This window comes from Prinia subflava, chromosome 9 (assembly GCF_021018805.1).
Source record: "Prinia subflava isolate CZ2003 ecotype Zambia chromosome 9, Cam_Psub_1.2, whole genome shotgun sequence".
NCBI classification, from domain to species: domain Eukaryota; kingdom Metazoa; phylum Chordata; class Aves; order Passeriformes; family Cisticolidae; genus Prinia; species Prinia subflava.
The window spans coordinates 2805353-2830446 of NC_086255.1; the positions used below are offsets into that span (position 1 = coordinate 2805353).

The window sequence follows — 25094 nt, forward strand, 5'->3', positions numbered from 1 at the left end:
ACTGCATTGTTTAACATTAATGGCTCCTGAAAAACAGAAATGTTTCTGGGAACATGGGCTGACCCAGGAGTGTGGGAGAACCCTGCTGAAGAGGGAGACACAAATGGTGGAGGAGTAACAGAGGCTTCTTGGAAACACCTGAGGACAGTGGAAGGAAACAGTAGCCATGGATTTATTTTATTTGCCTCAAATTCTCAGTCCTGAATGACTGGTGGGTATTGTTCACATCAAAAACCAAAAAAAAAGGAACCATAACTCTTGACTCGTTACATTTTTAAGGTGCTGTGCTTGGCACTGCACAAGGGGGAAAAAATGCAATTGGGGGAAAAGAAAATCAGTCAAAACCAGAGAGCTGGCCAAGAAAATTCATATTTGATATTCATTATCTTATTACAGATGGTCACCAGCCAAGTGCTGATATCCTGTAGGCAGCACTCAAGGGATAAGTGTGCCTTAAATGAAAAGTCTGGTTTTCTTTTTGCCAAATGTGCAGATTTTCCTTATCCTGGGATTGCTCCATAGGCAAAGTGAAACTGTCCTTAAAGGCCCACGCTGTCCCTTGGGATGGGAATCAGACTGGTATGCCCAGGGAAAACCCAAATTAATCATTCTGGGATCTGATCATTTGTCCATACCCTCAGCAGCTAAAGGAAATGAGGGGTAAAGAAATGGTTATTTAGTTCTTTTTAAAGAAATGGTTTTTTAGTTCTTTTTAAAGAAAAGGTTGTTTACTTCTTTTTAAAGGAAAGGTTATTTAGTGTTTTTTTTTTTTTAAAGGTTACTTAGTTATTTTTAAAGAAATGGTTTTTAGTTCTTTTAGACAGAGGTTGGATCCGTGAAGGACACATTGGAAACGTGGCATTGATGTTGCATATTTGGATATGAAGTCCCAAAAACAAGATGCTCACTTTAAAATATTTTTTAAAAAAATTTAAACTGAGAGAACTCTATTCAGGATACAATTAGTCTCACCCTTTCTAGTGTAAGTAATTAAAGAAAATCGCTCAAGCTTCTGATTTTGAAAGTGAATGTTCTAAGAAGGGCAAATTTAGCATTAAAAATAAACCCCTTTGTGCTTTCCTGTTGTTTCTGAGTTGTCAACACAGGGAGCTGGTCAGGCTGGCCCATTTCAAGCAGTGACTAATGGGCTGCTGCCTCCAAAATTAAATGATTAATTGCACAAGGCAAAGACAACAATCCTTGTTTGACTGTGCTGATTACAGAGCTGCTGGGGTTTGGAGCAAGGGGAATGTGTTGTCCTGATTTCCTAAATCCTCCAAGGAGTAAGGCAGCTCTGACAGTAATTCAGAGCTGGGAGGTTGCTCCGATCACGGGGTGAGCTGCCCGAGGTGTCCCTCGTGGCAGAGGAGTTGTTGGGATAAATCAGCCCAGCTTTTCCAGCCGTGACCCTTCACTGCCAGCTCTGGGTGATGGGTGAGTGTCACCTGCTCTGCCAGGGGCTGAGGAAGCTGCAGATGAATGATCAGACCCAGGGCCATGGCTCAGGTCAGCTGGACAGATTTTGTTATCATGGCTTTCCAGGCTGCTTTGTTCTCTTGGATTTTAGCTGTTCCAGTCACCAGTAAAATGTCTGTTGGCTTGGCTGAACTGCTGTTAATGGTGCTCTGAAGCAAAATTGTGCTGCCAGCTTGGAATTAATGTTTCAGTTCATTTGTTAGCAGAACAAAGACACTGAGTTTCTTCATCATAACTTCCTAGTAATAGGATAACTAAGGTAGCTTTTTCCTAATAATGACAATCTTAATTTTAAATCATTCTTCATTGTATCACTAACCTGCTTTGGGGTCCTTTTTCTCCTATTTTATCCTTCTTTTTTTAACTTTCTGGAAAACTGTTAAAAGCCAGTGACACTGGTCTCACAGTGGTTGTTGTATCTTACCTTTGTCACAGCACAGATACAAATAAAAAGGACAGACACTGCTAAAACACCAAAAAGACACACTAAGAAAATAAAGTTGCTCCATCCCTTGTCTCCAGTCCCTCTCCAGTTCTCCTGGAGCCCCTTTAGGTCCTGGCAGGGGCTCTGAGGTCCCCCTGGAGCTTCTCTTCTCCAGGTGAGCACCCCCAGCTCTCTCAGCCTGCCACAAACTCAGCCTCTTGTCACCTTTGTTTTGCTGTGGCATCTCAGAACAACTGGGCAGGACCCTCTTTCTGTCCTCTTGCAGGCTGTAGCCTAAAGAACTCAGCACGAGAGCTGTCTGTGCAGAATCTGAGTTCCTCAGGGAGCAGGTGGAATTGCTGTCAAAGTTATTATTTCGGGCAGTGAAATGAGCGGAACAGGAACCAGCTCCTTGTGTGCCCATGCTTCTCTCTGCTGTGTGATATTTAATAACCCATCCTGGCACCCGAGGCCTCTCTGCTCTGGCAGGGCCCGGGCTGGTGTCAGGGTTGGTGTCAGGTTTGGTGTGAGTGCTGCAGGCTGTAATGAACGTGTTCCTAATTCACCCTCACTGCCCAAGCTTCTGTACCTTCGTGTCTCCGGGCTTCCTTTTGCTCCCGTTTGCCACAGCACCATGAGCAATGCATCACTGGGAGAATGGAAAACAAATAAAACACAAATATCATTTTGCTCTGCTTCAGAGGAGACAAATTCCTGTGAGCCATTGGTTCTTTTAAAGTATAGTGTGTGCTGCAAAGACAAATGTGCAGCTTTGATGTTTCCTGCTCCGCTCGCCCGTGCCTTTGTAAATCAGTGTTTTGCTTCCTTATACTCCATCAGACTTGGTGTAACTCTGGTGTAGACAAGCTCCTGGAAACCACGAGTCTCACTCTGCTCTCCCGTGTCCCAGGGGAATTATTGTGCTGGGAAACAGCAGCTACGTTCTGGAGCCATTGGAAGGTGCCACGCGCGAACACAAGATCTACCGAGCGGAGAATCTGAAAATAGCCCCGGGGTCCTGTGGCCACCAGCTGGACATCCCTGCCACGGGGGCTGCTGCCAGAGCCACCTCACGGCGTTCTCCAGCTGCCAGGGTAGGTGCCTGATGTGCTTTATGTGTTTGGTTGGCAGCATTTCCACATCACTGCCCACCACTGGGCAAAACCTTAACCCACATCATCGACTTCCCCTGGTGCCGCCTGCTGAAGTGCAGCCTTGAAATTATTTGTTCAAGCTTTGTTGCTTTTCCTGGACTCTCCATGCATAACTTGCTTTTCACTTCCTTTTCAGCACAGAAGAGTTTATGGGTTCATATTATGGTCATATATTTTGGTTCTTGTATGGTTATAACCAGAATTGAGGGCTCCCTAAGAATTCTGAGACGTGTCTGGAAAAGTTCTTGCCCTCCCAAGATGAAAGAGAACTTGAGTGCTGGGACACTTTGCTAACACCACCTTTGGATCATTTATATTTTAGCAGCAAAGTCTCTTATGCAGACAAAACAATTTCTCAGCATGTTATTTTACAGGTGTATCCTTGGGGTTGCTGTGATGTTGGCAGAAATGTACTCCACGTGAGATGCATCTGATAATGGAAATTAGAACATTAAATGAGCTAAAAAGCAGGAAGAGGAAATGCTGTACCAAATTCATCTGCATGTTGGATAAGGGTGGGAGAAAAGGCTGGGTTAGGTGTTCAGGAGTCACATAATGATACAAATCTGCCATCAGCATTTCTGGAATGTCACATTTGGGGATTTGTACTTGCATGTACATCTCAGGCTTTGCAGCAGGTCCGTGGTTAAGGAGAGCAACCCAACTGACATCTCGAGATACAACTATGCAATGGAATTAATTTATTTTACATTTTTAGAAATATTACGTCTAGAGCATTAGAATTTGCATGTAACATTCTGAGAATTAAGTGTATTTCTAAAAGTATCTGTGGGTGGGAAACATTGGAAATACAACTTTATCAAGGTTTCCCCAAATTATTTGTGACTTTGACTGAATTCCACTGAAGCAGTCAATGCAATGAAGAAACAAAATGTGTGTGTGTAACAAACTGTCACAATCAAAGCCATTTGATTATTGCCCTCATGGTTCTCCTGTTTTGCTGGTGGCTTCCACTACATCTCAAATTTCACTAGAAAAATCTGAAAAATATTTTTGCTGTGGTTCAGTGGACATAATTATAAAACCTGTCAACAGTCACATCATATGGATAGGTACAATAAATTTAATGAGTAAGTTGGTTAAGCTTCTAATGTAGGAATTTTGAAAGCTGTCAGATGTAATGTGTGGAGTGAGTTTTCATATTTCAGTGTTGTCACTAAGCAGTCTGTCAGTGGGCACGTTGAATAAAGATGACCTGCAAAGTGGGGAGACATAAAGCTGCTCCAAATCACACTGGGTGACAGAATAAAGCAGAAATCTGGTCCAAGGATCAGGGCATGATGAAAATATTTGGCTTCTTGACAGGTCTGGGGGAAGATTTTTGTTTGTTTCATCCCCTGAGTCTTCCCTCAGCCACCTACATGAAATTCTCCTTCAGCAGAGCTGAAATGTGAGATCAGTGTATCACCAAGGGCTTTGGGTTAGGTGCAGGTACAGCTAATGCTCTAGATGTAACATTCCTAAAAATGTAAAATAAATTAATTCCATTGCATAGTTGTATCTCGAGATGTCACTTGGGTTGCTCTCCTCAACCACGGACCTGCTGCAAAGCCTGAGATGTACATGCAAGTACAAATCCCCAAATGTGACATTCAAGAAATGCTGATGGCAGATTTGTATCATTATGTGAACACCTAACCCAGCCTTTTCTCCCACCTTATCCAACATGCAGATGAATTTGGTACAGCATTTCCTCTTCCTGCTTTTTAGCTCATTTAATGTTCTAATTTCCATTATCAGATGCATCTCACGTGGAGTACATTTCTGCCAACATCACAGCAACCCCAAGGATACCTCTGTAAAATAACATGCTGAGAATTTGTTTTGTCTGCATAAGAGACTTTGCTGCTAAAATCTAAATGTTCCAAAGCTGGTGTTAGCAAAGTGTCCCAGCTCTCAAGTTCTCTTTCATCTTGGGAGGGCAAGAACTTTTCCAGACATGGCTCAGAATTCTTAGGCAGCCTTAAATTCTGGTTATAACCATATGAGAATCAAAATATATGACCATAATATGAAGGATGGGAAGTTATATGTATATGACCATAATATGAAGCACTGCAGTGTCCATCCAAGCCACGCCAATTCCCAGGCAGGGAAGGCTGAGGAGGGGTACAAAGGGCTGGGACAGCAGGTTTGTGACAGATCAGGTGTGGAAGAGGCAGAGGAGAGAGACAATGGTGAGTGGAACAAAGCCCAGCTCTCATGGCTGTGTCATTGCCTCTTCATTTCAGTTCTGGAGGATTAACTCAGCAAAGGACTTGTGCATTGATGCACCTGGCTGCAGAAAGCAAGCTGAAAGGAGCTGTAATTAGGTATATTTCATAAATAAATATTGAGTCCTAGGAATTCACATAGCCTTTGGGCAAATCTCAGGAAGAGATTTGGTGTGCAAGTCAGTCTCCAGAGGCTTATGTGATTTTATACCTGCTAGCCAATTTCTCTCCAGCTCACCCCAGTCCAAAGAGTTTTACTCTTGGTGAGAGGGAAGTGTTTTAAACTGACTGATGTAACTGAGCTCTCCTTGTACCGTTGAACTCTGATTTTCCTGTATCACCTTTTCTTCTTCACTTGGAGGAGGATGAGAGGCACCTTGGAGATGCATCTCTTTAGGACCTCATAATAAATTTCAGGATGGGAGAGTTTTAGTGCCTGAGAATCAATTCCATCACAAACCACAGCCACATGGCCATTTGCCTTCTGTGGCACCTCACTCGTGTCTGAGTGACAACACACCCCAGCACCAGGAGTTCTAGAAGAATCTACCTCAGCTCATCTGCCAGAGCCCCTATTAAGGGCAATCCTGTCAAGTGTTTGCATCCTTGATGTTTAGTTCATTAACAGCAGCCTTTACTCCTCTCTCCATCCATAGATATTGTCCAAATGAAACTTTTTTCAAGTTATTGGCATTTGCAACACTATTAAATCTTAGTTGGAAAGTCAGATACTAAAGATTGCGTGGTTCACTTTTCTCTAATTCTTGCAAAACATCAAAATCCTTAATCTGCAGATAATGAAGAGGAACAGTTTGATAATGTGAGGAAAACTTTGTGAAATTTGGCAGGAAGGAGATGTCCAGCACTGGCTGTGCTTAGGGGATCTCAGTTTGCCTTGGAGCAGTTTTCCTTGGAAAGCTTTAGTCTGTTTTAGGTTAAAGAGCTTTGCTGCAGCTCAGGACATGGTGGTCAGTTGTAGGTCAGACATCTGTTTAAGCCCTCTGAGCTCTGGCAGGAGGATCAGATATTCTGCTGAGACCTCTTTTCCCTGAATGTCCTCATCCAGACACAAGGAAAGAATGATAGGATGGATGCTGCTGCTGTAAATCACAGGACTTTCACAGGCACTGATAGGTCACTTAAATTTAGGGTAGCAAAGGAGCTGTGACATGTTTTGTACTCTTACAAAATCATTTCACTTTCTTCAGTGATTTTGTTTTTTCAGTTAAGCATTATGATTCTTTTAGACCTGCATTTTTTATGAATATACAGATACAAAAATGAAACGTGTGCCTTCCATTTTTCAAGTATTAATTTGCTTCCCCAGACAGTGACAGTTAGTTCTGCTTCTTTTATTTTTGGGTTTTTCTTCCTACATAATTTATCAGTTGACTACTTGACCTCTTCTCTGCTTCACTCAATATCCCTTTATCTCTCATTTTTCTTAGCAACCAGTTTGCCTATTGTGTGAAATGTTTGTTAGAAGTTACCTCATCCCTCCTTTAAGCGTGCCTTGGAAATAGCAAAGGTCTTTCTGCTAGAGGGGATGTTCTCCTGTGAGGAAAGATAACTCAAACGTTTCAACTGCAGAAAGCTGAAAGGTTGAGAGAGACTTTGCACCACTCTCCTGCTTTCTGTGATCAAATCCTGAGGGGTTTTGTAAGGAAAACTTCCACGAGGAGGAGGAACACACTACAAATTTGGATGTAATAAAATCTTGGTAAAATGGAGGAAACCTGAGACACTGTGTATTTCCACTTGCAAGCACTTTGTTGTACCAAGGCTGGAGATAAAATCAGACTTTGATGTTTTTTTGACAGTACAAGAGGGAGACTCTGAAGACAACGAAGTACGTGGAGCTTGTTATTGTGGCAGATAATCGTGAGGTAAGGAACTGCAAAATAAAAAGTTATGTGAGCAGGAGAGGGGCAGCTCAGTTCAGTTACCATGGTGCTGCAAATAAGGTGCTGCAGTCAATGATATCATGGTTTTCTGAGGTAAATCACCCTCCCTAATTAGGGCTGAGCAAGGAAGAAATTGTTAAGGTGGGACAATAATGATGCTCAGTTGCAAAATTTCTTGCAATTCTTCAGAAGGAGTTTGACTCTGAAATGACTGTGTCAGTATGGAGGAAGAGGCAAATATTCATTCCTTGAGCAAGGGAAGTCCTCACTGCCATTCACTGTGCCCTCAGTGGGCTGTCAGTGCTTCTGGAGCACTTGCCTTGCCTTTTCCCCCTTTTCTCCCTTTTCTCTCTTTTCCCTCTTTCTTTTTCCTCTTTTTCCTCTTTTTCCTCTTTTTCCTCTTTTTCCTCTTTTTCCTCTTTTTCCTCTTTTTCCTCTTTTTTCTCTTTTTCCTTTTTCCTCTTTTTCCTTTTTCCTCTTTTTTTTCTTTTTCCTCTTTTTTCTCTTTTCCCTCTTTTCCCTCTTTTTCCTCTCTCCTCTTTCCCCTTTCCCCTCTCCTCTTCTTTTCTCCTTGAAGACTGTTCCTTAGGGAATTACAATCACTCTTGCAAGCCCTGCCAAGAGAAGAACTTTTTCCCAAAACACCAGTCCTGAAAAGACCCCTATGGAACACTTGGAGATTTTTAAAATCTTTCCACTAGAACCAAAATCCTGTCCCACAGTCTGTGTCTCTTTTGGGGCAGCCTGTGGTCCTGTGAATCCAGCAGGAGTCTCCTGGTGGATTTTGGCTGCACCCTAATTCCCAAACATCCCTGAAGTGCTGGGTTTTGGGGGAAAGCTCTGGGACATTTGTGCTGCTGGTACAATGATCCTTTACATTCCAAGTTTCAGAGACAAGGCAAAGATGTGGAAAAAATTAAGCAGAGGCTGATAGAGATTGCAAACTACGTTGATAAGGTAAGAACAGGAGGATCGTTTCCCTTTTCCCACCTTACCACCCTTTCTGAAGGATGCTGAAGGAGCTAACCCTGCAGCTTTCCTGGTACTCCAGTACTTCAGAGCAAAGCTGCTCTCCAGCCAGGAAAAGCAAATTTAAACCCTTCATTTACCCTTTGATACACGACGCCATGAGCTCTGCTCTGCTGTATATGGGATGTAAAGATCTATTCCTAAGAAAAAGCCCAGTTCAGCCCTGAGATTTTATTCACCAGGGAGGAGGGGGAGGATAATCACCTATGGAACAGCCTATAGAAAAAAGATTATTTTTAAGAGAAATTCAGAGAACAAAGTCATTGCAGCAACAAGGGAAGGTCCAATTGTAAGGCCAACAAAGGCCTGTGAAAACACAGTTATTGCAGTAACAAGGGAAGGTCCAATTGTAAGGCCAACAAAGGCCTGTGAAAACACAGTTATTGCAGTAACAAGGGAAGGTCCAATTGTAAGGCCAACAAAGGCCTGTGAAAATACAGTTAATAAGATGTGTAATCCAAGGAAGATGGCAGAATTAAAAATAAGGAAGCAGGGTTGATGGCTGAGTGAGAGCAATAAGAGAGAAACATACACTGAATTTCTTTTGGTCTTGAAATAATGCCTTGACAGTAAACAGTAAAGGCTAAGAGTCCTCTAGAGTGGTTTTTGAACAAATTAGAGTTTATGTTTGTTGGGCTGTATGGCCAGAAAATATTAGGACTCTGGTAGTGAAATTACAACTGAGAGCATCTTAATTTATCTGAGAACTTATCAAGTGATACTTCAAGGGCAGTAGCTCAAGGAGAAGCATTCCTGATTAAAAACAAGCTGCTGGAGACACCTCAGCCTCATCCATAATTGTCTTGCTGACTTATTGCCAGAGGACAGGTGTTTATATGTTACCTGCTCAAAATTAATTTTGCATATTGTAATATATTTTTTGTTTCATGCTTAATTTATGCTCAGCAAATGCTGGCGTTATGCAAATGACTGGAATGCATAGAAACAAGACAAAGATCTACTGGGTGTTTTCCTCAGCCTGTCAGGCAGATCTGGACTTGATCAATCCTTGACTCCTTCCTCCCATTACTCTCACATTGGAATTGCTGTGGCTCCGCTGATGTTGCTGTGGCTCCCCTCTTGCAGCAAAATGGCATTTGCTGGTGGGGGAAGAGATAAAATCACTTGGTTTTATCTGCTCTGTGCAAGTCTTGATGACCCTGGCTGATTTCCAGCTGTTGTTGTGAACCACAGCCATGGCACAGCACAGTTCCTCTCCTCTGGAATTGGGTCTGGGCAGGACAGGGACAAGCAGGGAATCCCTGGATCTCTTTGGATGCGTTATGGCTCCTGAGTTGGGTCAGAACTGTTTTCTGGGAGTCTTGGAAATATTTTGTCTGAGTCCTGTCAGGTGTTTTGCCCTCAAGAAGAAATGAGTTTAACCTCTACAAAAAAGGGGCATTATGCTTTTATTGAAATATTCTAATCTGAATATTCTAGTCCGAAATGTTTTTCTGACAGATATTTCCTACTCTTCTCTTCTCCTTAGTTCTACAGGCCACTGAATATCCGAGTGGCCCTGGTGGGGGTGGAGGTGTGGAATGACATGGATAAGTGCTCCATTTCCCAAGACCCCTTCACCAGCCTGCACGAGTTCCTGGACTGGAGGAAGCTCAAGCTGCTGCCCCGGAAAGCCCATGACAATGCACAGCTCATCAGGTTAGTTGGCTCTGGATGAGATACCCACCAGGGTTCTGGGGATTGGGGGAGTTCAGGACAGCTGAGTCCTTCCCCAGCTGGAGGAACCTCTGTGTTCCTGAGGGTTGCCTTTCCCAGCCCTGGTGCTCGAAGCCTGTGCTGAGTCCAGCTCGTGTGGAGCAGAAGGTTGTATTCACCTGCCACATGCTCAGGGCATGAATTTACACCCAGTTTGAACTGGCCCCAGTCTAAACTGTCACTGGAAAAGCCAGCCCTGCTCTGGCCCTCAGGTGAAGCCTATTTCTTAATAAAATGACCACAGTATGCTTTAAAATCCTGTCTAATTTAGAGAATTCGTTTGCATTCGTGACTTAAAAATTAAATCAAAACCGTATTTCACCCTGCTGCTTTTTCTTGGAGTAAAGTAATTGAGTAAAGGTTCCTGTCAACACAAACCAGTCTCTGATTCTGTGAAAGTAAAAGCACTCCTAAAAAATAGGTAAGAGGAACACCTCTTTCTTGAATAGGAATTATTTTGATCAATTGGCTATTCTTTATACTGAGCAGATAAACACACCTGATGTCTCAGTAATTAAAAGGAGTTATTTACTTCTTACATTACCTGAATAAGAATAAATTGAGCCTTTCCAAACTGTCCCTCCTGAGATATTTGATTGCTCTATATGTGTAATAACACTTTGTTTGAAATTATTACATTCGAGGCTGTGCATCATCACAAGTAGCACATAAACTTCCCCTTGCATTACAATAACCCTTCTTTGAGTTAGAGGCATTATTTTTATGGTTGTACTTCTGTTCCCAACTTCAGTCAGCAGAAACAAAGAAAGGGAAGAGGGGCCCTGTTGCAGCAGGAAAAACAAAGGGGGGTGATCCAATTGGGGGAATCCAGTGGGGTGATCCAGTGGAAGTGATCTGATTGGGGGTGATCCAGTGGGGGGGAGATCCAGTGGGGTGATCCAGTGGGGGTGATCCAATGGGAGGAGTCCAATGGGATGAATCCAACAGGGTGATCCAGTGAGGATGATCCACGGGGGTGATCCAGTGAGGATGATCCAGTGGGGGTGATCCAATGGGGGGGGTCCAGTGGGAATGATCCAACAGGGTGATCCAGTGAGGATGATCCAATGGGCGTGATACAGTGAGGATGATCCAATGGGGTGATCCAATGGGGGTGATTGAGTGGGGGGAATCCAATGGGGAGGGATCCAATGGGAGGAATCCAGTGGGGGGGGATCCAGTTGGGGGGGGGGGAATCCAATGGGGATGATCCAATGGGGGTGATCCAATGGGAGAAATCCAATGGGGTGATCCAGTGGGGGTGATCCAATGGGGGTGATCCAATGGGGGTGATCCAATGGATGCTCCAAGAGCTGGGACTCTGGTTCAGTTCCTCTGAGTCAGCAGAGCTCACCTGGGCTTTCCACTGCCTTGGACCTGCAGATGTGAGGAGCAGGAGCGGGGTCTCAGTTGGAGATTGCAGAAACACAGAACTGGAAAGGGCAGGAGGGGTCCTGGCACTGACTCTGTGTCTGCTCTCCCCTCTGCAGCGGGGTGTACTTCCAGGGGACAACCATTGGCATGGCTCCCATCATGAGCATGTGCACAGCAGAGCAGTCTGGAGGCGTCGTCATGGTGAGTGGGGAGCCCAGCACTCAAACTGGCCCAACTGGGGAGCCCAGCACTCAAACTGGCCCAACTGGGGAGCCCAGCACTCAGACTGGCCCAACTGGGGAGCCCAGCACTCAAACTGGGCCAACTGGGGAGCCCAGCACTCAGACTGGCCCAGCTGGGGAGCCCAGCACTCAGACTGGGCCAACTGGGGAGCCCAGCACTCAAACTGGCCCAACTGGGGAGCCCAGCACTCAGACTGGGCCAACTGGGGAGCCCAGCACTCAAACTGGCCCAGCTGGGGTGGCACCACATCAGCTTCTGCACTCCTGAACCCGAACCACAGCATCAGCCCCATTTGTCCCATTTTCCATCTCCCTGTTGTTTATATCTCCCTTCAGATTGCCTGTAAATGATAGTTTCCATAGTGAAAAAAATAAAATATTGCATTAAAATATAGCAGGGCCTCTTTGCAAGGAGTTTATATCTCTAATTGTTACTGCACCAGGTGCTGAGGTGCTGTGAAGGAAGAGAACCAGAAGATGTATTTGTTATACTCTTGGGTATTCTTGTGTTACAGGCAGCAGCAGTCTATCCTGAATCTTTTATTATATTGATTTTATTCTGTATTTATAGAGTTTCCTGTGTTAGGCCTTATTTTCCATCTTTGCAGCAGTGGTTTTATTACATTGCCAGACAGCGAGAACAAACAATGGCAGCATTTATTCCACCTGAGTCTCTCCCAGGGTATTACTGTTGTTGTTAGATGCAAGACATGGTGAACACACAAGCAAACATCTTGTCCAATTTCTGGAAGGAGTTCTGATGTATTTTCTTTCTGATTTTTTTTTTAATTTTAGATTTCAGTTGTACAGTGTTTTGTGTTTAGACTGAGGGGAAAAGCATTAAAACAGGACACATAATTTGGGGAAAATTGTGTCAAAGTTGTAGAAAAGACAAAAGTTTCAGGCTCTTGGTAGCTTGAGAGGCTGAGCCTGTAATTGCTGTCTGTAACAATTATTCACTGGGTATCTTGGGGAGAAGTACAAAAGGAAAAGGAGGAAAAAATGAAGAAAGAGCTGTAGGAGTCTCCCAGTGCACCCCCAAATCTTGGCAAAGGCACAGATGAGGCAGACAGCCCCATTTCACCCGTTTACTCTCAGCCCTGCAGTCACTGCTTTGGCTTTTTCTGCAGTCAGAGATGCCCTTATTGATGACCTTTTTGTCCTTTTAATTTTTAGCATAAGATTTAAGACACTCCACAGTGTAATTTACTGCCAAGTCAGTTCTCTTTGCTCTGGAAACTGTCACTTTAAAGAGAAATAATTACAAATAGTTCATTCCAGTAACAAGAAAACAAGAATCAGCATTTCTTTAGGACGTTCTCATGGAGAGGGGACTGATTTATACGTCCAGGAGAAACCCAGGGTCTGTGGATGAGTGCTGGCCCAGGCTGAAGCTTCTGTCATGAGGGGGAGCACAATGGTACCCAGAGACTCAGTGAATTTAAGTGAAGTTAAGTGAATTTAAGTGAATTTAAGTGAATTTAGGTGAATTTAAGCTTTTGAGGTGGAAATTTCAAATTAACTTGTAACTTGCACAGAATAACCAGAAATGTTCTCCAGCTCTTCAAGCAAATCCTCAAAAAGGAGCCAAATCCTAACAAAGCAAACACTCACCCCAAAACCCAAAAGTGCAGCTGCCCAGCCATCCCCTGAGTTAGCAAAGGCTGACCCAGGTATAGACAAAACGATATCTATATCTATACTAATATATCCATATTTATAGATATTGGTAGCTGTACCTTGGCACAGCTGCCCAGGGAAGAAGTGGAGTCCCCACTCCTGGAGGGATTTAAATCCCTGTGGATGTGGCACTTGGGGACGTGGGGCAGAGGTGGCCTGGGCAGGGCTGGGGTGTGCTTGTACTCCGTGGTCTTTAAGGTCTTTTCCAGCCTAAAAGATTCTGTGATTCTGTGAAAGAGTGAATCATTCTTAGCCTGGGAAGGTGAGGGGCTCAGGTGTCCCAGCACTGCAAATGAACATTTGGCCAACTTCACAATTCAGCCAATTTCTTGCCCACCCCACCCCCAGCACTCAGCACCAAAGGCTCCCACAATCTAAAACCTGTTCTGGAAGAAAAGACAATGAGAGACTGCGTCAGAAATGACATTTGAATACAAAATGTGGAGTGGCTCTTGTCTGATGTGATTTTCCTGGTTCTTTTTGCAGTTAGTCAGCTCTGCTTTCTGATCTAAATTCCTCTGTCATGCCTCCCTGGGAGCCTGCCTGTCTCTTTTCCATAGGGCTGAGCTCTCTCAGTGGGTGACACCCTGTCTCCCATTAATTTTCAGAGGAGCTCAAAGCAGGGAGAGCAGCCATGTGAGTGTGAGAAGCTTTAACAAGACCTTTATCATTTCATTTGCCTGTGAAGTTTCTGTAGTGTCATAGAAAAACCAAAGAGAAATTGGCATTAAAGCGAGTCTTTGACGTGATTCAGTCTTCATTCTTCTGTTTCCAAAGGTTGCTCACTGAATTCATGGATTTAAAAGTGAAATATTTCTGAGAGAAAAGAACTTTTTATCTGGGCAGATAGTGATAGGGCAAAGGAGAAGGGATTTAAACTTACAGAGGAGAGATTTAGATTAGATATTGGGCAGGAATTGTTCCCTGTGAGGGTGCCCAGAGCAGCTGTGGCTGCCCCTGGATCCCTGGCAGTGCCCAAGGCCAGGCTGGATGGGGCTTGGGTGATTTTTGAGGTCCCTTCCAGTTCAAACCATTCTGTGGCTCTATGAACAAGCACTGAAGGTACCAGGATCAGGGCATTTTCCTGTTGGAGCTGTAGGTGACAGTATTTAATTATTAGGATTTGATTTAAATCCCAGTGGAATGAAGCAGAATTCAGCTGAAAGCAGCTGCATGTTTTGTGCAACAGCTTATAATGTCTTAACAGTGGATGGTTGCTTATTCAGTGCTTGTGAAATGTGTCTGGTAATGACTTTTACTGCTCAAGTTAACTTTGAAAGACCCTGGTGGAATAAATCAAAGTCACATTGCTATTCATTTCTTTAGTCCTTGTGATATTTAAACGGTCTCAGGATCAAATGGAACATGTCACTGTTTGTTTTGATAATCTTCATTTATGCTGTCTTCAAATAACCTCTTTTGCTGAGGCATCACATTCCTCCTTTTAAAAACCCTCTCCAGAAGCTGATAAAATTGCATTCCAAGTGGATCTGAGCAAGTAATGAGAACTGCATGGGCTGGAATAATTGTTTGCCTATCCAAGTCCCAAATTACATTTCACATCATTTATTGCTCTGCTTCTGGAGTGGACTGTGTGAATCCCTGTTTGTAGTTTTAGTTGACAGCCCCAGAGTATTCAGAGAAATATAATCAGTGCTCAGTAAGTGGGAGAGATGCTGGGGAAATAAAGAAGGTCTGAGCTCAGTTTGCTGTGTCTGTGTGGCTCAGTGAGGAGTTTCTGTCCTGACCAGACAGCCTGAATTTCAAGGCATCATCCCAGGAGTCAGTGGTAAATTAGATGGAATTATTTTGCTGTTTTCTTAATCTTCAGTCCTGCATTTTTTCCCATTTGAGTGAGAGGTTGTGCTCTTTTTATGACCTCAGGTTCCATTGCACTGAGTTCTCTAACTATTGCATCAATTACTGTGTGCACAAAGATAAATTCATCTGTATCCCACCAGGACCTAAGTAAGATATCTCATTATGTAGGTATTGTGCAGGACAAACTGCACACAAACACAAGATTTTTATATAAAGATTTTAAATTTGAGGAAAAAAATTTTTTGAAAAAGACATTTTGCGAAAAAATAGAATTCTTTTGAGCTGGTTCCAATTGCAGAAGGAGCAGTTTGGTGTGTTCAGAATGACTGTGTTCTCTTCTTGAGTTTGTTTGCTGTTTGAGAAATGATTTACTAAAAAATATTAGCCCAGCCAGATGGAAGAAGAAACTCTTACATCTACCCTAAGTCATTTATTAAGGCCTCCATTAGTACACAGATAATGGTTTAGACAGTTTTACCTTTCACTTCCTTTTAGTCTGGAGTTTGGCTTAGATGACGCTGAAGGAGTTATTTAAAGTGAATATATTCATGCACGCTTCTGGAGCCGGCAGCTGTACACAGTAATTCCATTTACTGACTGATAAATGGTGGATCATGCATTTATATTACATGTTTATGCCTTCAGGGAAAGCTTTCTTACAAGTGTAGTGGGGTTTTTTTTCCCTCAAGGAAAATGATCAGTGTGGAAAGGTCTCTTACTTGTGGTTAAGCCAAAACATCATTCTGATCAGCAGCCTGTAATGAAATCATGCAGTGAATTCCTCAGAAATGATTGTCCCAAAAATCAGATTAATGCTAGAATTTCAAACTGACACTTTCAACATTTAGAGTATTCATAGGTTTATAAGAGGCCATGGAAGATGTTGGCTTGCTTTGGCCTTTCATTTTGAAAAGGAGATTTTTAAAGGTTCTTGGTTTTTCTTACAAGGTCTGTGAAATCTTGGACATTCTGATATTAAAGAAATAGTCTGAAGCAAATTAAATAGACTGAGTGAAATCTCCTGCTGCATTTTTAATTTGCCTCCTGACACGAAGGATCTTCTCACTTCTCATCACACTCATCCTCATCCATAAATTATTGCCCTTTCCAACACTCCATGTCTGGTGACCTCTCTCTGCCACTGCTGGGACTTGGGAGTTTGGGGCTTTACTGAATTTTGAGCCCAAATAAAGAGATGTTCACAGCTGCTCCATGGTTTCAAATATCTAATGGGGAAACTGGGTGGCCAGAAAGGCTGTCCAGAAATTCCCACTCTGCCCTGTACATAGATGAATTTCAAATTGTCTTTATTTCACAACAGAGTAACTTCAGCTGCTGAATTTATACAACATTTCAAAGGACAGGCAGCAGCACCTTAGAGGGGGAATGTGTGCCTGGAGTTGGGTTTGTATGTTGAACTGACGGGTTCTCGTGTGGATTTTATTTTGAAGGATCACTCAGAAAACCCTCTGGGTGCAGCAGTGACACTGGCTCATGAGCTGGGGCACAACTTTGGGATGAATCACGACACGCTGGAGAGGGGCTGCAACTGCAAAGCCTCCACTGACAAGGGGGGCTGCATCATGAACCCCTCCACTGGGTAAGTGCCAGGCTGAGGCTGCCAGGGTGCACAAGCTACAGCTGCAGTGGGACATCTGTGCTTTCATTTTGTGCCTCAGGAACACTGAAAGGTAAAAAAACAAAAAATTTTTCAATTCCTGTTAAATCTTGTTGCGGTTATCCTCGTCAAGCTGAAAAGATTGAATGTTATCAGAGCACTGCGTGTACTGTTGCACCTTTCTGTTTCCAGGTGAACCATCTGAGAGACAAAAATGCTGTAAGCAGCTGGTTAACTTAAAAAAAAAACAATCCACAATCAAACAAACTGCATTGAAATCAGAATTTCTCCATCTCTCACCTTGCCAGCTGAGCATCAGTCACAATAGGAAATGAGCCAAGACTGAGATGAGTGTGCAGGAAATCCAGTGATGCAGGAAATGCAAACTCTCTGCAAACTCTTTGTCTCGTGCAGAGCAGGTTTTTTGTTTTGCACAAACTTTTGTTGTAAGTGTGGAGCAGTTTCAGTGTGTGAGAAAATTAAATCTGCAAGGTCAGTGGGATTCAGGCTGTTCTGTGTCCAGAGGGAGATCTTCCAAAAAAGAGATTAGAAATGTGGGAAATAAAACCCAGTGAACCTGTGGTCACTTGTGTGAGTGCAGGGCCAGGGGCTCTGCTCTGATCCTGACAGGTCCCTTCCAGCTCAGGGCATTCCCTGGGTCCCTGGCAGCACTGAGGGGTGCCAGAGGCACTGTGCCAAGGGACAGGAGTGTGCTGGGGACACTGAGATTTCAGGCAGAGGGAGCTGTCACTGCTGGCAGAGGTGTATTTGAAATTCCTGTTCAACCTGAAGGAGATGAGGAATGTGTTCTCCATGTTCAGACTAGGACTGGCAGGATTAAATTGAATTTAGGACTGGCAGGATTAAATTGAAGTGAGATTTGCCAAAGCTCTCTGCTGGTTTTCAATCTAGCATAATACATATAGTAAATATCTGCGTAGAGCCATATTAATATGCCTTTTTCACAATTGCCAAAGCTCTCTGCTGGTCAGACTGGGCCAGAGGCAGGAATTAGGCTGCCTGTGACTGGAATCCAGTAAGAGCCAGGGAGGCAAACACCTGCCAGCAGTGCAGGTACAGCTGGGTGTGCCTCAGGACAGGAGGATGCTCTGGGTGTTCTCTGATGTTCCTTCCAGCTCCATGCTCACCCTGTGTGCTTAAAGTTCATCTGTTGCTTAAAAACCTCTGCTGGGAGTTGTGATCAGCTCTCCCTCTGCCTTTTCCAAGGCTGCAAGTTTCTGGGAAGGAAGGGGAGCAGCCTGGGAGAGGCCAGGGAGTGTTGGGCAGGGTTGTTCCCTGCTGCTCAGCCCAACAGCAGCCTTGGAGTTCCTTCAAAGGCAAAGCTGTCACCCTCCGTCAGGGCAGAAATCAGGACTGTGGCCAGAGGCCAAGCACAGCGAGCTGAGAGACAAACAAAGAGTTGTGAGAGTGGAGGGGGTGGGAGGGATTTCTGCAGTCTGGAAAAGAAAAATAACTGAGCTCTTTGGAGACAACAGGCGGTAATGATCCCCAGGGAATTGCATCCTGCACAGGTCAGGGCTCTGGGGACACTCTGGGGACACTCTGGGGACAGGGGAGGGGACAGGGCTCTGAGCTGAGGGGATGGTGAGCAGGGGGCAGGCAGGGCTGGGCTCTGGGCTCTGAGGGAATCACTGCAGCTTCTGTCAGCTCAGCTGAGCTCCTGGTTCTGCACCCAGCTGCTCCACTTGGGGATAAACACAGGGATGCTCTCAGGACAGAGATTTCTGGGCATTTTCTGAACTCATCTGGTGAGAGGGGCATTAAACAGCTCCTCCTCCATTCCTCCTTCACACTGGAGTCCTTTGGGTGTATCTGATCCTGTCCTGGTGCTGCATGGGCCAGTCCAGACTGGCTCAGAGCAAGGCTGTGCCCACTCAGGGCTCCTCAGGACGTGAGGAATTGGATGTTTTACTCCTCATCCCTCGGGGATGGCTCCAGGCAGCTCAGCTCCCCCTGTGGGGTTTCTGTAGCACCTTCCTTGAGGCTCTGCCCACCCCCAGCACCCCAAAAGTTTGGGCAGGGGGAGCCAGCTCAGTCTTGTCGTGCCCTTTTTGGATTTTCACCAAACTCTGCATTCAGCTGGTGCCTGAGGAGGAGCTGTGGCCTTCACAGCCCTGAGCAGGCTGATTGTTTGCACTGATTATTGATTTAGAAATGGAAACTTTGGATTTATAGCCTTAGGCTTCATCTCGACACCGTGCTGTCAGTCTGAGAGATAAATATTCCTGGGGAACACTTCATGCCTTGAGCCAAGCTGCAGCTCACCAATTCCAAATTAACACTTTGAATATTTAATTACCCAACGTGTCTCACCAATGGCTCCCTTGGGCATCATTCTATTGAAGGAACACTGAAAAGTTTTCCTCTCTGGAAGTGCTTGTCTGTTAAGGGAAGGCCCAATGAATATTCCTTATCTCAAATGCGCTCTGGAAATAGCCAAAAAATCAAAGTTAAGAGCATCCCACCTCCATTTAGAGAGACAGCCTGCTCTCAGTGTACTCACTGCACTGACTCTGTGCTTTTCTAATCGGTTCAAGGTAGATTTAATGAGTGCAATAAAAAAAAAAATCTAGCTGAAATTAGTGTAAAAAGCACCAAGGAGTCCTTATCTGATGTCTACAAAAATAGGAAATATCTGAGTTATACCAGAAGGGCCTTTGTGAATGTAACTTTGGAGTCAGTGGTGTGGTCATGCACAAGAGGGAATGTTTTAGGGCTGTTGGCTTAAAAGGGATTTCATCAATTATTGTAATTTCTTTCAGTTCCTCTGTTTCAGTCTTTGGAGAGGTCTTGGAGGAAAAAAATCTCCAGGGATCAGGGTGGAATTTAAACTCTCTTGGATCTATCCTTTAATCAGCTTCCTATAGTTTTTATTCTTAAAAGATACCAGCAAGATGAGCCCCAGTTGTGTGTGAGCTACAAATGTCCAAAGACCTACTACTTTAGCAAAATGTATTTTTTATAACATGAAGTCGGGCACAAAACCCCACAAATTTGTGTCAATACAGGACTTGTAGAGATTCAAATATTTGCTATGAAAATCACATAAATCCTTCTGTAGAAACAGGGGTGGTTCCTATAAAAATGCTCTCAATAAGGAATATTTAGTACTAAAATTAGTATTTAGTACTATGGAATATTAATATTTAAATATATCTAATAGTGATACTAAGCATATCAGTAAGGAATATTTAATACACATTGTCCTCTTTTTTATGCATCTGTTGCAATGATATTCCTCTAGTTTTTAAAATTGTCTTGTACATGGGCTGTTGCAAGGGAAAAAGAAGGAATATTAGAGAGATTTGTGAATCTTTTTACTGAGATCTCATTATCTGCAAACGAAGGGACTGGGCTGAGCCAGGGAGGCCACTCCAGTATTCCACTTGTTTTCCAAATATCTCCCTGAAGTGTCACCTCTTAGGAGTGAAAATATTCCTCCTGCCAGGTAGATAAATACCAGAGTTCTGGTGCTGCCCAAGGCATTGGGCTGGATTTATACCCTTGCAAATGTGAGCAGAATTCAGCACTGCAGAGCTAGATGCTGCCAATTAGCAGCGCTTGTTTATTTAATAATTTTGGAAATGCACTTTTTACACCTCGTTCTTCATCAAAATTGAGCACAGGGGCCTCCATGGGGCTTGAAGCCAAGGGAGCTCCCTCTAAGAATTTGAAATATTGAGTTCAGAGATGTTTGAGATTTTTTGCCAGCCTTAAAGGATGCAAAATTTTGCTAGTTAGAGTTCTCCCCTCCTGTAAACTCAAGGGTTGGACTTGGCCTCACCCCTTTCCCTGTGTCCTTGAGTGCTGTGCTCCTTTAGCTTCCAGGCAGGGCATCCACACAGGGAATTCGTCTGCAGGGAAGTGAACACTGGAAATTTGTTCTTCCTTGCCTCTTACAGGGAGTGCTCCTTGATGCCTTTCCTGGAAAGGGGGAAAATTTCCTTTTATTAGGTGAGGTCAATGAAAGCAGGACTCCCCAAGGCTGGGCAGTTTCACCAAGCCCATTCACAGGCTGATCCTGATGCCTTGGGAGGGCTGAGCTGGAGCAGAGACTGGACAGAGATGGAGAATAAAGCAGAGATTTATTGAAAAGCCTTTAAGGTACACCTTGGGCAGGACAGGAGCCTGGTCAGGGTTACACCCAAGGTGGACCCAAAATGGTCACAAAATGGACAAAAGGTCACGAGGTCTCACACTTTGATAAGTTTCGGTCCATTTGCTCATTGGGGTTTAATTGTCCAATTACAGCTTCAGATTATGAAGTCCCATCCTTCTTGTTCTTCCCTCCAGCCACCCTTGTTTGTGCTTTTGGGCTGAAAGTTGTCCTTGGTGTGCAGCAGAAAAGGATTTGTTTTGTGTCCCTGCTGTGTGCAGAGCTGAGTGACCCTGAGTGTGAGCTCAGAGCTGCACCCTGGGCAGCACAGAGCCTGAAATACAGGGAAGATAAAACTTAAGGCCTCAATCCTACAGTTGTTTTTTCCCTGTGGGATACCCATACCTGCAATACCAAAATCCTCTTTCACTGGCCCCTGCTGGAAGTGTTTCCTCTTCCCAGGCTCATTCCTTCTTGCTGGATCATCCCAGGAAATGCTCCCAGGACAGAGCCCTTTGTTCCATCTGTCTTTGCCTTCCCTTAGACACGAGCTGGTGGAAAAGGGGGAAAGGGCTGCTTTGTGGTGTTCCCCTTTGCACCTGGATATGGGAATGGGGCAGATTTTTCTCAGGTCTGTCCTACTGCCCTGTACCCCATTGCTTTCTCAATATATTTATTATGAGATGGAACACCTCACATTGATCTGTGAGGCTCTCCCCAAAGCCCACAACAGAGAAAAGATTAAATAAATGCAAAATAATTTAAAATACTCAGGACAATATAAATGCTGTATAGGCTATTTTCCAAGACAGGTAATGAGTGGTAAATTTTCAAGAAGTGAAAAATCTGATGTGTGAGAGAGCATGGCTATTGATAGTTGCTTAACAAACCTCTGAATGAAAGAACATCTCTTGGGAAACTTTAATTTTAATCTTGGCCCCTAATAGACCTGGCTTTCCTCTTTTCCCAGAGTGCCAGGGCATATTCTGATTTAGATCCCCTGATGACACACAGGAAGGTCTGGGCAGGCACAGGAAGGAGGAAACAGCTTCTTCAGGATACTGCCCCACACAGCAGCTCCCCTTTGTCTTGTTCCTTCTGTGTGCTGCTCCTTGTGAAAGGTCAAGAACAAATTGAACCCCTCTGCCTGCCTTTTTTTCTCCCCCTGTTCTTATCTTGGATCTTGAGTTCCCATTTCCAATTTTCACAGCTAGAATTTAAAGTCACTCCGTGTTTCTCTCTCACTCAGATTTTAAATGGAATTTACTCAGATAAATATGAGTGTTATAGGAAGTGGGGCTTGGGCTGTGGCACTGCTGGTAGAAATTCCTGCTTTGTGTAGCGATGACCATGAGTGGGGAAAAAGGAGAAATGAGATCAATTTAACCTCTCAGCTATAGATTGTTTTGTTAGAGGATTTGTATGGAATGGTGCCTCAAGGGAGAAAAAGAACAGCTAATTTTGAGTAATTGCCTTTCAGTACACAATTTCACTTTAATTATTGAGTTTTTGGAGGCAGGGTCTGGGGGAGGAGACCAATTAGGAACACAGAAAGAGCAGAGTAGAAATCCTAAGTAGAAAAATACGGGTTCATTTACTGTTGTAATTTGGAGAAGACATTTTCCTAACCAGTCCCAAAAAACCCCCACGCTGTTATCAGTAAATTTTTAAGTAAAATTAAAACCTTTATGTTAGAATTAAAGCAGGGAGGCAACGGGAAGCTGCCTATTTGTGAATGAGAGTGAGAGCCAAGGTGATCTGCTCAGACTCAGCTGAGTGACAGTCCCAAATTAAACTAATGACTCCAATTAGGCACTGCTGAGGAGAAATGGGAGAAAATTCACCATGGGAAGGACCATCAGGTTGGCTTCTTCCAGGTACCACTGCAAAAGAGCCTCGGCACTTACTGGGGTTTAATTCCCTCCAGGAGCAATTAGATATTCTGCACTGAACACTGAGTACATCAGTAGTAATTAAGGTGAGATAAAATATTTAAGTGGGAACAGAGTGGTTTTTTCCTGAGCAGCAGTGCCAGATGTCTGTGAGGAGCTCCAAGTGTCACCAGGAGTTGCACAGGAGATCCAGCAAATGTGAATATTCCTGATTGCCTCCCTGGGGGTGGCTGCTCCATGGAACTGTCCAGGCATCCCAGGATGAGCTTAGGAAATATTTGATCTCCACAGGCCAATTCCCAAGATTTTCTTGGAAGGGAGCTCTACCGCAAGTGAGGAACTGTTCATTTGATGCTTTGCTTTCATGTGTTATCTTCAGTGGCCAAGGAAGGGTGCATCACTCTTTATTTTGTGCTTTTTTTATAAATAAACACCCATTTCTGCTGGCAGGGAAAAGCTGGTTTTATTGGCTCCCCTCTACTGACAGCCTCTGTGGTAGCAAATATATTATCAGAGACGTCTAAAATAGCTCTTTATTTGTTTTCTCTTCCCATTTCATGCTTGTTCCGTACTGTGGAAGGTCTTGCTGATTTTCCTGGTGTAAGGGCTCTGATTCCATCCCTGCAGTGCTCAGAGATATTTGAATATTCCTCTGGAGTTTGTGCTCAGTGGAAAGGCAGGTTGGCAGAAGCTTTGGCACTCACGTGCAGCTCTTATTGCAGGAGTCCAGCATCAGAGCACTCCCTCTTCCCAAATTTTGGGGTCCAAGGATGCCTCTGGAATGTTCCCCAGAGCCAGTGAGGTGTCACAGCCTGGATTAGTGAATATCCATTAATTAGGTGTTTGGTCACAGGGTGTGAATTCCCTCTGTGTTTTGGTCTCTGTCCCAAACCTTCTGATATTTCTGGTGCAAATGTGGGTTTGGGAAGAGAAATCTGCCTGTGCACCCAAACCCCAGCGTGCTGTGCCCCTGTGCTGCAGTTTGCCTCCCCCTCTGGTGAGCTGGAGCAGCACTTCTGGGAGCTGTGTGGAAATCCAGGAGGTGGGAAGCACCCGGAGGGTTTGTGGAGGCAGGAGGGTGAGCAGGATGAGGATCCCTCAGGGATGTGTCCGGAATTCCAGGAGTGCAGCTCTGCTGCTGGAACTGGGCTCAGGGAAGGAGCACAGCCAGAGTGCCCTGAGTTGAGATTTGTCCCACAAAACACAACAAGTGACGAGCAAATCCAGACAGAAAATCCAAACCAGTGCTGAAGATGAGCTTCCTGCTGATTTCTGATCAGGGAAAGGCTGGATTGGGTCAGGCTGAGGGGGTTCAGCTCCTCCAGGCCTTCCCCGGGGCAGTGTCTGGGGAGCAGCACCCCGTAATTAAATAAAATAAATAAATAAAAAGCGTTCCCAGCTCTGTCCTTTGATGGTGCTGAAGGGCTCTGCTTCCCTGTGGATGCCTCATTACCATTAATGAGGTTCAGGGCTGCACATCAAAAGCAGGCCCGTGCTGGTTTTACACTGCACAAGGGAATATTTGCATTTTAGAGGGTGGCTGAGGGCTCCAGGAGAGCTGCTGGCCTCACTGGGTTTGGGTCCTAAAGGGTTTTCTGAGGAGCCTGCTGATTTTGTCATCTGCTTTTGTTTGATTTTTGAACTGCCATGGAAAGAATATTTATTTAACTACTTTATAAACATGTCGTTCAATAAATAAGGCATAATGAAAATCTCTTAAAGACAAATTGGGAAAGTACTAATGGCTTGTGCCATTTGTGGTATTAAGTATTAGTTTCAATCACTTTTTTCCTTTTTGAAAAATGATCTTGAGGAAGCAGAACATAAGGTCACCCTCATTTTGGTCATTCAGAGACTGAACTGGAGTCTCCAGGTGTGAAAATACACACCCTGCAGGGATTTCCAGCACACTGCTCCAGAACACAGCCAGGCAGCAGAAAACAGCATCAACTGGAAGGGAAAAACACTTTTTCCAGCACCTCTCCAGATTAAAAAAAAAAAAAATAAAAAAAGACAAAAGGTCAGGGTGAAATGGGAAAGAAATCAGAAACAGAGTGTGGGAAAGGACACTTTAGTTTACTGAGTGGTTCTCTTTTTTTTTCTGTAGATGACTGGCAGCATCTTGTAGCTGCAGAGCTGTTAAATGTTAGATAATCAAACCATTAGTAGTTAGCACAGAATTTCCTGACCCCACTCAGTCGGTTTTCAGCTGTTCAGACCTCACTTTGCATTTTTCAGTCTGGCAGCTTAGAGCCATTAAACTCTGGAGTCAGCAGAACTATCTGGAATTACCTCTGTTACAATTTGAGGAAAATGAAATTATCTTCCAGATGTAAACAGTTTCTAATTAAACTCTGAAGCTGTTTATGTTTCCAGACCAGTCTGAGCTGAGCTTCGGCACAAAGACAGACTT

General features: G+C 44.1%; 1 protein-coding gene across 1 annotated transcript in view; it reads left to right on the forward strand.

Moving 5' to 3' along the window:
* ADAM12 (ADAM metallopeptidase domain 12) overlaps window positions 1-25094 on the forward strand; it is a 175481-nt gene that overhangs the window by 109504 nt on the left and 40883 nt on the right. The window contains exons 6-11 of the mRNA XM_063405105.1: window positions 2811-2994; window positions 7109-7174; window positions 8078-8149; window positions 9711-9880; window positions 11428-11512; window positions 16506-16654. Of these exons, the coding sequence (XP_063261175.1) occupies window positions 2811-2994; window positions 7109-7174; window positions 8078-8149; window positions 9711-9880; window positions 11428-11512; window positions 16506-16654 (726 nt within the window). The remainder of the gene's footprint in view (window positions 1-2810; window positions 2995-7108; window positions 7175-8077; window positions 8150-9710; window positions 9881-11427; window positions 11513-16505; window positions 16655-25094) is intronic.